Below are 13,714 nucleotides of genomic sequence, written 5' to 3' on the forward strand. Positions count from 1 at the left end.
GCGTCGTTAGCTTCGTTAGCGAGAGATAACGACAGATACGTGAAACTGATAGTTGAAGAAGGTGGAGTCAACCCTTTGTTGAAACTTGTTAAAGAAGGTAAAATCGACGGTCAAGAAAACGCGGCGAGAACAATCGGGTTATTGGGTCGTGACCCGGAAAGCGTGGAGCATATGACTCAGCTTGGTGTGTGTTCAGTGCTTTCGAGTATTCTCAAAGAAGGTTCGATGAAGGTTCAAGCCGTTGTGGCTTGGGCTGTTTCAGAGCTTGTTTCTGGTAACCACGCGAAATGTCAAGAGCTGTTCGCCCAAAACAACGTGATTCGTCTTCTCGTGAGTCATTTAGCGTTTGAAACGGTTCAAGAACATAGCAAATACGCGGTTGTCGCGGGTAGAGCTACGTCGATGCATCACGCCGTCGTGATGGCGAGTAAAATCAATTTGCCGGCGGTTAACGAGGAGGAGGAGGAGGGGGACGATACTAATACTAGCCAGATCGAGAACTCGAATCACATGCCGAATCAGATGCATAACATCGTTACGACTACAATGGCAATGAAGGCGGTTGGATCGGGATCAAAATCGAATCTGTCTAACCGATTCGTAACCGACGAGGATGAGAAACCGCCGGAAAAGCTGCCGGAGAAGAGCTATAGTTTGAATTCAAAGATCAAGGCTTACAGTAGTACGGCACATCAATCGCGAAACGCGTCTGTCACGAGAGGGAGAGAGCTTGAAGATCCGGTGACGAAGACTTACATGAAAGCGATGGCGGCGAGAGCGCTGTGGAAACTCGCTGTTGGAAACTCATCGATCTGCCGAGTCATCACCGAGTCACGAGCTTTGCTCTGTTTCGCGGTTTTACTAGACAAAGGAGACGCAGAGACTAAGTACAACACAGCTATGGCTATCATGGAGATAACCGCCGTGGCGGAGGAAAACGCAGATCTGAGAAGATCAGCGTTCAGACGCACTTCGCCGGCGTGCAAAGCGGTTGTTGACCAGCTATTCAGAATCGTAGAAAACGCCGACGCCGGATCCGATTTGCTCATCCCCTGTGTCAGATCAATCGGAAACCTAGCAAGAACGTTCAAATCAGCAGAAACGCATATGATCGTGCCTTTGGTAAAACTCCTAGACGACGAAGAACCAGACTTAGCGGCGGAAGTAGCGATCGCGTTAGCTAAATTCGCGACGGAGGACAACTTCTTAGCGAAAGAACACTCGAGGACGATCATCTCTGCCGGAGGATCGAAGCTTCTGGTACAGCTAGCGTATTTCGGAGAGAACGGAGCTCAGATCCCAGCGCTGGTTTTGCTGAGCTACGTGGCGATGAACGTACCTGACAGTGAAGAGTTAGCTAAAGACGAAGTGTTAACTGTATTGGAGCGGGCTTCGAAACAAGCTAATGTGATCGAAGACGAAGATATGGACGCTTTGTTGTATGAAGCTAAGAGCAGACTCGAGCTTTACCAATCCAGAGGTTCCAGAGGCTTTCACGTATGACTCGACGATTTCCACACATGTATTCAAATACTAGGCGGTGACTCTGTTTTTTTTTATTTCCCAGTATTTAATTTGTGGCCCATTAAACAATAGGCCCAATTTATAAATTCGGCCCAGTTTGTGGACGCGTGCACACATGATAAACCGACGCGGATAGACGGAAGTGGCAAATTTCCCAAAGCCGAAGAATCTTCCACCCAAAAAAATGTTAATTTGGGCGGCAGAGTGAAATTAGGGTTTAATTACATCCCACTAAAATTAGGGTTTGTGCACTAATTTCCTTTATAATTACAGATTTAATCCACTCAACCTCTCTCTATATATATAATAAACACACACACGCCTTTGGGATTTTATCAAACAAAACCCTAATTCACCCAATCTCTTCTTCTTCTTCGTCAAACTTTTTGTTAGAGGGTTACGATGGCGTCAGAGGATCAATCCGTGGGGAGATCTACCGGGAAGGTGAGTTGGTTCAGCGACATCAAAGGCTATGGATTCGTTACTCCCGATGACGGCAGCGTAGAGCTATTCGTTCATCAATCCTCAATTGTTTCCGACGGTTACCGGAGTTTAACTGTCGGCGATTTGGTTGAGTTCACTGTTGGTGAGGGAAGCGACGGTAAGACCAAAGCCGTGGATGTTACTGCTCCAGGTGGTGGTCCCCTTAAGAAGGAGAACAGCTCTCGCGGAAGCGGTGCTAGGCGCGGCGGATGCCACAAGTGTGGTGAGGGAGGTCATATCGCTAAGGATTGCCGTGGCGGCGGCGGCGGTGGTGAGCGTAAAGAGGGTTGTTACAAGTGTGGTGATGCTGGTCACTTTGCTAGGGATTGTGCTCAGAAATCAGGTGGGAACGGAGACCAACGTGGAGCTAGGAAGGAGGGTTGTTACAATTGTAATGAGGTTGGTCACTTTGCTAGGGATTGTACTAAACCGGCTGCTGTAAACGTGAGAAGCGGCGGGGGTGAGCGTAATGGATCTTGTTACACATGTGGTGGAGTTGGTCACATGGCGAGAGATTGTGCGACTAAGAGTAGTGGTTGTTACCAGTGTGGTGGTCCTCACTTGGCTCGTGATTGTGACAGGAGAGGAGGCGGCGGTGGTGGAGGTAATAATAAGTGTTACAAGTGTGGCGAAGTAGGTCACTTTGCTAGGGAATGTTCTGTAGTATCTGAATTGATTTCCTAATCAACGAAATAAAAAGAGAATGAAGATTGAATCGAGTTATATATATATATATATATATATATTTTATATATATTTCTCTTCGTTTTCATATGATCTTTTTTTGTTTTGTTGATGGGAATGAAACTGCCTGGTCCTTTTGGTGTTTTGGTGTTTTTTTTTTTTTTAACTTATTATTATTATTATTATACTACAAAAAGAGAGTGATCCTACTAAACTAAACTAGTTTGTTGTTAATTTCTCTGATATGGATGCGCTCCGCTTCTTCTATCTGTTTCTGGAAATTTTGACCTCATATTGCTTATGTCATCCACCTTTTGAGTTTCTTTTGTCCTTTTTGTTACTTGTTTTAGTTCGTTTCAGTTTATTGCTTTTGTACTTGTGATGTTTTGACAGCATTACAAGCATGACGTCCTCAAGTTCGTAACTTTTTAACTCATTCCCAATAATTTTAGTCGTGTAGAGCATGTTTTGGGCCGTTCGTATAGACATAGAATTCTCGATTATGACTTGCATTAGTAACCTGTGAATTGGTGGAAATAAGTGACCTTTGACAATTATAGGGGATGTCACAGTTCGTAGACAACGCTTTAAGTAATGACCTCACTATGATCTGGTTAAAAGTTTGTACCTAAATTCACTACTAGCAAAATCCAAGACTGATGACGATTCTTTCTAATAGAAGAAACTGGAAACCCAAGTTTGGTGTTCACCTTTTACTGCCCAAACAGAGCCATATGATCATTGATTAGATTATAGTACGACACACATATAATAAAACGTGATTAGGTTAAACATCATCCACGTCTCCTTGTGTTTTTATATCGTTTGATACAATCAACCAAAACCTTACTAATCATTCACCTCACATCGCATTAACTAATAATTTTCATGGTATTAAAGTTCCATTGTCATTTTTGATGTCTCTTGTCATTTTTGATGTCTCTTGAAATAGTAGCTTAATGAGAAATTTAAGGTTATGGATCAAGTTCTTATGATACTCGAACCTGAAACTTCTACTAGTTGACATCCAAAAATTAGAATCTTCAAAGCAAATACTAATCATAAACGCAAATAAATAGCCAAAATCTCTGTTCAGTCATACCAAATTTGCTTTGATGTTTGGAAAGAAAATCAAATTTCTAATGAATTCGATAAATTTGCGTAATATAAAACACGCATGAGTACTACCGAATTTGTCGTATTTGTTAAAACCTATTTAAACAAAAGAACCAGTTACATGTCCTAGTCAAACATAAATAAATAACTTGTAAGAATGGAAGAAGCATGAATCAACCAAGTTGATATCTCTACATCACACAACTAAAGCTTGGAATGTCGTTGACCCAACACCCTCTCTCTCTTTTCTTTTACTTGCGAAATTCCCATCCAAACTTTAGCCACTGTGTCTCTTTCCCATGGTACTCAATATTAAAATAAGATAAATTTTGTATTCCTCTCCTGAACCTTTTATCGTGTGTTCCTTGTTTGAATAAGGAATAGATGTTTGAGAGGCTCACGAAATAGCAAAGCATCATCATATTAATTTTTGTCATCTTGTAATAATTATAATAATTAATTAACACTGTGACATAGCACAACTTGGGTGGATAGTAGCTAGATACTCGTAAGACCGTGTCCCTTGGAAGAGAGAAGAGGGCAGAATCTAAGGATGGCATCACACACACACACACTACGTTTCTCTGTCAGCACCTCTCTTGTTTTTTTTTTGTTCACCGCCTCTTTCATTCAATTCAAGTACATTCCCATTTTTTTCTAAATATAAGCAATTTCTATTTTTTTAAAGAATTTAATTCTTTCGTTAACTTATTCATTTTCCGCATTTTTGACTATGGTCTTTGGATCAAATCACATTTTCAGCAAGGAAAATTACAAACGAAGTAATGGATCTTCTGAAAAATATTATATATAATATTTTTTAGCCAAAGGAGGAGACAAGTTCTATTTTAGATCACCGACATCAACACTGATCATATCCATATGCGACCCATATTGTCATATTGCACGAATCATACAAAAAAACAATTAAGAACATATGATATAATAACACTTTATATGATTCAAAAAAATTAGTTTCTACTTTCTACATAATTAAATCCTCACTAAAATACTAGTAATAACGTGAACATGTACGACACATTGGCCGACTAACATAGACAAAGGCGGCATGGGCTCACGTGAAAGCCGACCTTTCCAATAAAAAATCTTGAGCCCCTTTAAAAGATGGGGTCAATCCCCAAAAACCTTTTTCTCTCCAACTCCTAAAATTTCTCTTAACATATATATAAATACAAAGCCTACACATTTGCACTCTTCTTTATACATTTCTCTCCAGAGCAGAAACAGAGTCACCGGGAAAAAAACTAATCTCCAGGCGACACACAAACACAACAACAAAAAGTTCAATACTTATAGATTCTGGTGACTCTCTGCTCTAATGGGTCAATCTCAAGTTTCTCTCTTTCTTTCTCTGATTCTTGTTTTAATCTATGGCGTTTCCTCTACAACTTTCACCATCCTTAACCAGTGTAGCTACACCGTCTGGCCTGGCCTTCTCTCCGGCGCCGGAACCCCTCCTTTACCCACCACTGGATTCTCCTTAAACCCGACTGAAACACGTGTCATCGCAATCCCCGCGGCTTGGTCCGGCCGTATCTGGGGCCGTACTCTCTGCACACAAGACGCAACCACCGGAAAGTTCACTTGCGTCACCGGAGACTGTGGTTCTTCCGCCGTTGAATGCTCCGGATCCGGCGCTGCACCTCCGGCTACCCTCGCTGAATTCACCTTAAACGGAGCCGGCGGTCTAGATTTCTACGACGTCAGTCTCGTAGACGGTTACAACATCCCCATGACCATTGTTCCACAGGGCGGAGGAGATGCCGGAGGAGTCGCCGGGAACTGCACGACCACCGGGTGCGTTGCGGAGCTCAACGGTCCGTGTCCAGCTCAGTTGAAAGTGGCCGCGACGGGGGCAGAAGGAGTGGCTTGCAAAAGCGCGTGCGAGGCGTTTAATACGCCGGAGTATTGCTGTAGCGGCGCGTTTGGAACGCCGGACACGTGTAAGCCGAGTGAGTACTCGCTGTTTTTCAAAAACGCGTGCCCGAGAGCTTATAGTTACGCTTACGACGACGGAACTAGCACTTTCACTTGTGCCGGAGCTGATTACGTCATCACTTTCTGTCCTTCTCCTAACCCAAGGTAACATTAAATTATTTCCATTATTTACCAAACAAAAATATGATTGGCTTCAAGTGGAAACAAGAATTAGAATAATTAAAAAAAAAACAAATTGGGACGTTTTGGCTAATTAAAAAAGGTTGGTTCCGATGTTCAGATAATCAATTAAAAAAGTTTGGTTCTGATTCTCTTAGAAGAAAGTCCGGTTTCGATTTTTTTTAATCACATTCAAAAGTTCAATAATGTTGGAGATGAATAAATAAGTTCACCTTTTTGGTTGTGTAACGTTTTGAATGAGGTCAAATCACCGAATAAAAATCATAGCTCATACTTTTTCAGAATGGTCCGTATTTGTCAATTTGTGAAATCATTTGACAAGACGACATTTTACATTTTCACCCGTTGGCATAATTATTATGTCAAACATAATATACAAAAAATATCTAATGTTCTCTGTTGTATCATCATCACATGTATGGTACTATGCATAGATTTTTTTCTTTCTTTCAAACGTCGGTTAACTGTGGCCATGTGTGGTCCAAACACGGCTCTTTTGTTCATATTGCAAATCATTTTAAATATTTGGTTTTTTTTGTTTTCAATTTCAAAACGTCATAGTGATAATTAAATGTTTGTTTTCTTGTGTAATTTGTCTTTCAGTGTGAAGAGTGCAACGAAGGGACTCCAACCCGAAGCGGTTAGCTACTCTGCGGCATCATCTCAAAACGCGTCGCCAACTCTCTCTACCGTGTTTTTGATTGGAGTTTTGGGTTTCGCGTCTTGGGCGTTGCTACGCGTTTGGTGATATCTCTCTCTACGGCGACGTTTTTTTTTTCTAATAACACACCACACCATTCGAGTTTTTTTTTCCTTCTCACCAAGAGAAAGTAAATATTATCGAAGAAAAAAAAAATGAAATGGCCAGAAGAAAAGGTTAAGTTTAGTCGAAGAGTGATTTATTCGAAGTGATGATTTTTAGAACCAACTTATTTTAGATTGATTAGCTTACGGTATTAGTTTCTACGTAATTTTTTTAGACAAATGTTCTGTCTTTTATGGTGTATGTAGGATATATATAACAGTTTTGCTTCCAGAATTAATTGATTGGTAATGCATATTAGAATTGAAATAATATATAAAGATAATAAAACAAATGAAACTGAAATGGAAGAACCTCAAAAAAATGCCAACATAAATTTGTCAAATATTGAAATCCGATTATCACTAATCTAGATAAGTATATTGATGCTTGTACAAACGAATTGATTTTTCTATCATTTAGTCATCAAACGGGCATATTTTAATATCAAATTGAAGAAATGTATAAGATTTATCCTCTATCTTTATATCCAATCAAAAATAAACTTAACTTAACTAAAGCTATAACTTTAAGGATAAACGTTGAAATTCTTTTAAAAGTGGCGTGTAATCACAATTGTTTAGCAGTATAGACACCATTAAGTACTTAACAGTAGATTAAGATAACACACCCATAAAAAAAAAATTGCTATATTCATAATATGGCGGCGAACATTTCTGTTCCAATTTTCTTTTTCAAAAAGTTGCTATATTTGTTTATCCATCGATCTTTCACAACCAAAATTCCCGTTGACATAAGTATCAAAAAATAGCACAAAGCAGAGTCAGTTGCAGAGGTAAAACAAGTTTGGGACCTTATGATCAAATATTCTCTCCCACTCACACGAAATCACTCCCTTTAGGATTCTCTCTAATTACTCCAGTTTAGGAACGAACTCATGGCTCTGTTTTGCTTTATTTTTTCACTTTACGCCTCTGTTCTTGGATTTATCATCTTCTTGATCCGTGGTGGTCACTGGTCAGCGATCTCTTCGTTTTCTTTATCTAAGTTTCTCTCATTTCATTTTAAATTTGACAATGACGCCAGAAGTACTTTCAGTTGTAGTGAAGCTGATCACACCATCACTTTCTGTCCCAACTTGCCCAGGTATGGCAAAATAAATTGGTCAAAACAGTTTAAATAGATGGAGTTTTAATTTAGTTTATAAGATGAAAGCTTTGAGCGTCTGATTAATGTATTTGTATTGTGTGAAATAGTTTAAAAGTCTTCGAGAGAACCACCTCCTGAAGAGACAGGAGATGCATCTGGTTCTGGAACTGAGTCGAGTACAGATATATGCAACAACAGATAGAAGAACCGTCTTCAGTGCATACTTATTTCGCGGGTATGGCCATTGGAGAATCGACTAGAAATACAGCTTCTTTCGCTCTCCTTTTGACTCTCTGTTGGATCAGCTTGTAGTTTTGATTACTGCTACAAAATGACAAAACATTATAAAAAAAAACTGAGAGAAGCTTTGCCTTTAATATCCTCAATCATGAAGGCAAAGCTTGTTAGATTGGTCATCTTGTGTCATTCTCATTAATTGCATATTTCAAGAAATTAACAGTTCTGAATTCAATGTGCACAAAGAGATATATATGCTTTTCAGAATAAGTTCCAATCATATTGAGGATCACATTTAGACCCGCACACACACAGAGAATCTCAATGATTCCTTTGTCATCTCTAAAATTTCCAAACGGCTATTAATAATTACAACAAGCTAAAGTTTATTTTCAGCACTATTAAAAACCAGAAAAGACAACTAGAAATTAGATTCAAAAAGCCAGATTTAGAATGAAGAAAAGTTTGATGTAGTTCATCAATGACAGTACACTTATCGAGAATCTTATAGCTTTTCTTATTTATATTGTTCTATACAGTATCTTCCTTTTAGACGAACGGCTTTGCCTAACTCGTGTGTATGTGTGGTGTGGACCTCTCTATACTAAAAAGGAAGATAAGAGCATCTTACATAGAGTCAAAAAGGTTTCAACTTTCAAGTGCACCCACTTAATATTATATCCATAAAACACAATATGTTAAGAACAAAGCTTGAGAGATTGGGTGTACCTGCGTTTATTCGCCATCCATAGCCGCAAGTATAACAGGCTTGACTAGATATGATTCGTAATTTGAAGAAGTAAAGGGTAGCAATGATTCTTGTCATAGTTAGGCCAAGCTTCGTCTCCTTTAACAAGCGTCTCATGGCGCTTCCAAACTTGTGCATCGTAGTTTTCAGTTAAGACGTAGTGTAAACCAATGTCTTTAATCTCCTTTAAGAACTTGTCTAAGGAGTCACCTCTCTTAGGACTGAAAAATAATGCTTCGGAGGGTTCTTTGGCTTTAAGCAGCATCTTGATAGTTCTTGCAAGGTGCTTATGAAATTCCTTGAAAAATGTACTGTTGAATCATAAAAATAAAAGTATGTGTCGCGTCAAAGGGATAAGAAGGACATATCGATAATGCTGAAGACTGAAATCAAGAGCAAGAAAAAGGTGAGGAAGGTACCAATCGCTAGCAACAATTATGTCGAAAGTGTTGGTTAACTCTGAAAGTTCATGCTGGTTCCAGTGCAACTCCATGGCTTTCACGCTTGTGCCACCAAATGCCATGGAGTTGGATTCTATGTTACGCTTAATATCTGGATGTTAAGTTAAGCAATGACTCCAAAACAAAATTGAGTTCTGGGTTTCCATACGAGAGAAGACAACTTTGATGAAACAGTATACGCACACCAACAAAACAAGTAGGATACAATTAACTACTTGGGGATTTCCATCTGAGATAACCACTTGTGATGCCTCAGTGGCAGCTGCAATAACTAAACCGGCTAATCCATACCCCGAGCCAAGCTCAATAACTCTTTTACCTCTGCAACATCACAATTATAATATAAGTACACAAAGTTATAAGAACACAGATGCAAAAAACAGTCTTAAAGCTGAACACAGAAACCTGAAACGATCCGGCTGAGACTTGCAAAAGAATGCTAGGACTTCTTCTGAGGGCCACTGACCTGGAAGAATAACAGTTGCCTTTCCTAAGTTATGAATTCATAGATTCACACTCCAAATAACTAGAGACCCCCCAAAAGTAACTAACTCAATGTGTTTGATATATAACACTCTACCGCATGGTTAATGCCAAATCGTATAAGAATATGACATACTACACAAAGCAGAGCAGCAACATTATACCCATAAGTTTCTACTTAAACCAGACAAGGATAAAAATGGAAACTTTATCACATCACAGAGATAGGTTGTCTTCAAAACCAACAATGAGAAAGAGAAACTTACAGACAAGTCCAGTATTATCAATGTTGTATCGATTAGATATCTCGAAGTCATTGAGATCACTGCAATTATCCACTCTTTGTCTGCAAAAATTTACAGAAACAAGCAAACAAACAAAAGCTCTCAGGAGTGGCATATCTACAGAACAAGCCGTCACATTGTTTCAGTTAACAGATTCAAAATCCTAACGTTAGATAGAGCTTCGGAGAACCAGTGATGGGAATAGTGTAGCAAACGCAAGCCTCCCGAGAATGATCTGAGTCTGACTGCAGAGAAGAATCCACCACTTGACACGGAATCAAGTTGAATCCTTGAGAAGCTTTCCTTGAAATCCGCTTGATCTCAGCTTGAGATTGAGAATCTGAAGACCAAAAATTGAGAGATGATGATGATGATCCATTAGCTTTTTTATCAAGACGTGAAATCAAGAGAAGAAGAAAGAAGAGGAAAATTCAAACCAGATCTACGGAGAAGTGCTTGACGAAGAATGTTCCATCTAAGAGAAGAAGAAGAAGAAGAAGTGGGGTCCATTGAACAATCGTTATAGCTTACTCCGCCGGAATCGGAATCGGAATTTGTGTAGCAGCCAAACAAAGAAGACGACGATTTTAACCTTTTCTTTTTTTGGCAACAAATAAATTATTAGCACAGTAACTTTTTTTTTTATTGGGGGTCAACGAAGTCAGTTAAAAAAAAATGTCAACAGCAAAGTTATTTTCATGATGTTAATTATAATTAAATTGAGGACTAAAGTGTAATGTAATATTTTAACGTGGCACAAATATGACTGACACACACAACTGATTACTTCAAAAGTCAAAACCACATTGTTGTCAAAGTGATTAGAGATTTAAACATCTCTTAGGAAGTTAGGAACAAATCTTATTTACTCAGTATAGATTTTTTTTGCCTCATAGTTATTATATAATATACAGTTTAATTACTTTGAACTATATTGATTTATTTTTCAAAAATGTACTTTATGGAGTGATATGGGATGTTGCAATAAGATTTTCTCTATAACATAGTATTTCTATTAATAATGATAAAAATTAACAAGTGGTGACTAAATATGAGGATTTCTAATGCACAATTTCACTTCATTCAATTAAATTACCAAACTAATCATTTTGTATCTTTTATGTTTCTATCTTATCATATATAAAAAGACCTTTTTTTCTTCATGGTTGAGATAAGGTCCTACTGTTAATTAAAGAGGGTTTATAAGGCAATGCATATATATATATATATATACATACAGATTGTTATTTATCATAGTCAAGTATACATCTTAAATACTTATTTTTGTCTGTTTTAATATGACATTATCCATAAACAAATTATACATCTTGATTACCTGATTCTCTTTTTTTTTTTTTTAATATGACACTAAAAATAGAGGAAACACAATAAACTAATTTACATTTATACAGTTATCAAAATAAATTTTGGATATAATTATAATCTATAAAATTTTGGATAATTGTTTAATTATTAGACCGGCCCGGTTTACACATAAAAGAAAAACACGCAACTCCCACGTCTTCCCCTTTCCGACAGCAAGCTTACTTAACAGTTAATCAAGTTAGATTGACTTTCCTCCATTGCTACTAATCTTTTTAACTTTTTTTTCTATTTTTGCCCCAAATCTTTTTGAAATTCTTATAAATAGCCCAACACTTCTTCTTCTTCTTCATTCCGCTTTGTCTTCCTCCTCCCAAATCTCCGGCGACAATGGAATGTTCTGCACCTGCTCCCAAGCTTTACCCATCCGTCGACGCTTCAACCACCGAAGCTCCTCTCCCAAACTCCTCCTCTTCTTCCTCTTGTCCTAACAACAATCTCTATCCTTCAATCAATGTGAACGATCTCGTCAACAACATCCTCCCGGATCCAACCGTATCCGACTCTGCTTCAGCTCCTCCTCTCGCGACGGAGGAAGTGCTTCTCAAAATCCACGGCGCGATTCTCCACCTCATCGACAAATCTTACAGCGTGGAGCTCGCCTGCGGCGATCTCGAGATCCTCCGTCTTGTTCAGGGAGATATCACCGTCGCGGTTTTTGCTCGCGTCGGTGATGAGATCCAATGGCCGTTGACTAAAGACGAGCCAGCCGTTAAAGTCGACGAGTCTCATTACTTCTTCTCGCTCCGACCCGTTAAAGAATCATCCAAGTCATCGGATCATTCGACTGACGAAGCAGAGAACAACGAGATGCTGAACTACGGATTAACAATCGCTTCCAAAGGTCAAGATCTTGAGCAGCTAGACAAGATCCTAGCCGACTACAGCAGTTTCACGGCTGAGGAGAAACAGAACGCGTTGGATTTGACGGCGGCGAAGGAGACGTCACCGGAGGAGCTGAAGGGAAAGAGGAAAAAGATGGTGCAGAAGCAATGTACGGCTTATTGGACGACTCTGGCTCCCAACGTGGAGGACTACAGTGGAATTGCGTCGAAAATGATCGCTGCTGGTTCTGGCCAGTTGATAAAAGGGATTTTATGGTGTGGAGATGTCACTATGGATCGGCTCATGTGGGGAAATGAGTTCATGAAGAAGAAGTTGTCTAAAGCAGATAAGGAGAGAGAAGTTAGTCCTACAACTTTGAAACTTCTCAAAAGGTAACAACAATCTTTGAGACTTTGTTATCATCAACTCAACATTTTAGAGTATTGGGATGTTTGTTTTGAGGTTACTGACTTATTATGTATGTAAACAGAGTGAAGAAGATGACGAAAATGACAGAGAAAGTGGCCAATGGTGTGCTCTCTGGTGTTGTCAACGTTTCTGGATTCTTCTCGAGTTCTGTGATTAATAGCAAAGCTGGGAAGAAACTCTTTGGTCTTCTTCCTGGAGAAATGGTTCTTGCAACACTTGATGGATTCAGTAAGTTGATTTAAAATCTTCATGATTATTATGTGTGGGATGTATATTGGAATTCTCTTCTTCTTATATATATACATTTTTGATGTTGTTTTTTCATAGACAAGGTTTGTGATGCTGTTGAAGTAGCTGGAAGGAACGTTATGAAAACATCTTCCACTGTCACTACCGAAATCGTCGATCACAAGTAAGTAACTGCAAGAAGAAAAAATTACAAAAAACAAAAAAAAAAACTGATTTTGTTCGGATGGTTGATGTTATGAATTTTGTAGGTATGGAGCTAAGACAGCACAGGCGACAAATGAAGGGCTTAGCGCAGCAGGGCATGCTTTTGGAACTGCATGGACCGTTTTCAAGATCAGACAAGCTCTTACTCCCAAGAACGCCATGAAGCCATCATCACTGGCTAAAACCGCACTTAAAACGGCAGTTATAGGAAAAATTAAGGGGAAAAAGAGTTCTTAGTAGAGGCTGATGGATGTTGTGTTGTTTGTACATCATTCTTATTTTGCCTTGGTACATAATTAATTATAAGCTATATAGGTTTCTAAAAGATTAGCAGTTGATGCAATTGTGCTAACTGCTTAGTGTTTTGATTTTTTTCAAGAATCATAAGAATTATATACAGCCATAGATACAATATTAGATATTGTGTTTGATTGGTAATCGCAAAATAGCATAAAAAGCGAGTTTGGTGTTTTGTTGGTATATAGTTTTGAAGAATTCATTGATTTTGCCTATGGTGTTGTCTCAGTTGTTCCAAGTAGTGAAACTGAGTCCT

General features: G+C 38.8%; 5 protein-coding genes across 8 annotated transcripts in view; 4 read left to right on the forward strand and 1 right to left on the reverse strand.

The window, feature by feature from the left end:
- LOC104721171 overlaps positions 1–1,628 on the forward strand; it is a 7,086-nt gene extending 5,458 nt beyond the window's left edge. The window contains exon 2 of the mRNA XM_019233168.1: positions 872–1,628. Within this exon, the coding sequence (XP_019088713.1) occupies positions 872–1,503 (632 nt within the window). The 3' untranslated portion in view covers positions 1,504–1,628. The remainder of the gene's footprint in view (positions 1–871) is intronic.
- Positions 1,678–3,014, forward strand: LOC104721173 (cold shock protein 1-like). The gene has a single exon (XM_010439088.2). It carries the CDS (start codon positions 1,927–1,929, stop codon positions 2,689–2,691), a length of 765 nt encoding a protein of 254 aa, XP_010437390.1. The 5' UTR covers positions 1,678–1,926; the 3' UTR covers positions 2,692–3,014.
- LOC104727552 (thaumatin-like protein 1b) lies at positions 4,957–6,993 on the forward strand. Its single transcript, XM_019231439.1, has 2 exons — positions 4,957–5,910; positions 6,550–6,993. Exons 1-2 carry the CDS (start codon positions 5,147–5,149, stop codon positions 6,692–6,694), a joined length of 909 nt encoding a protein of 302 aa, XP_019086984.1. The 5' UTR covers positions 4,957–5,146; the 3' UTR covers positions 6,695–6,993.
- On the reverse strand, positions 7,871–10,668 carry LOC104721174 (calmodulin-lysine N-methyltransferase-like). Of its 4 annotated transcripts, none has more exons than XM_010439089.2 (8): positions 10,509–10,668; positions 10,240–10,411; positions 10,054–10,133; positions 9,710–9,770; positions 9,510–9,625; positions 9,263–9,395; positions 8,825–9,154; positions 7,871–8,179 (listed from the first exon to the last, which is right to left on the reverse strand). In XM_010439089.2, the coding sequence occupies exons 1-7, from the start codon at positions 10,579–10,581 to the stop codon at positions 8,869–8,871; spliced, it is 921 nt and encodes a 306-aa protein (XP_010437391.1). In that variant the 5' UTR covers positions 10,582–10,668; the 3' UTR covers positions 7,871–8,179; positions 8,825–8,868. The 4 variants fall into 4 exon arrangements, with proteins under 4 accessions (XP_010437391.1, XP_010437393.1, XP_010437395.1 ...); XM_010439091.2 differs by having other exon boundaries at positions 7,871–8,182; XM_010439093.2 differs by lacking the exon at positions 7,871–8,179 and adding an exon at positions 8,226–8,694.
- Positions 11,564–13,673, forward strand: LOC104721176 (senescence/dehydration-associated protein At4g35985, chloroplastic-like). Its single transcript, XM_010439094.2, has 4 exons — positions 11,564–12,671; positions 12,770–12,936; positions 13,036–13,120; positions 13,206–13,673. The coding sequence occupies exons 1-4, from the start codon at positions 11,785–11,787 to the stop codon at positions 13,396–13,398; spliced, it is 1,332 nt and encodes a 443-aa protein (XP_010437396.1). The 5' UTR covers positions 11,564–11,784; the 3' UTR covers positions 13,399–13,673.

The sequence above is a fragment of the Camelina sativa genome, chromosome 11, assembly GCF_000633955.1.
Source record: "Camelina sativa cultivar DH55 chromosome 11, Cs, whole genome shotgun sequence".
NCBI classification, from domain to species: domain Eukaryota; kingdom Viridiplantae; phylum Streptophyta; class Magnoliopsida; order Brassicales; family Brassicaceae; genus Camelina; species Camelina sativa.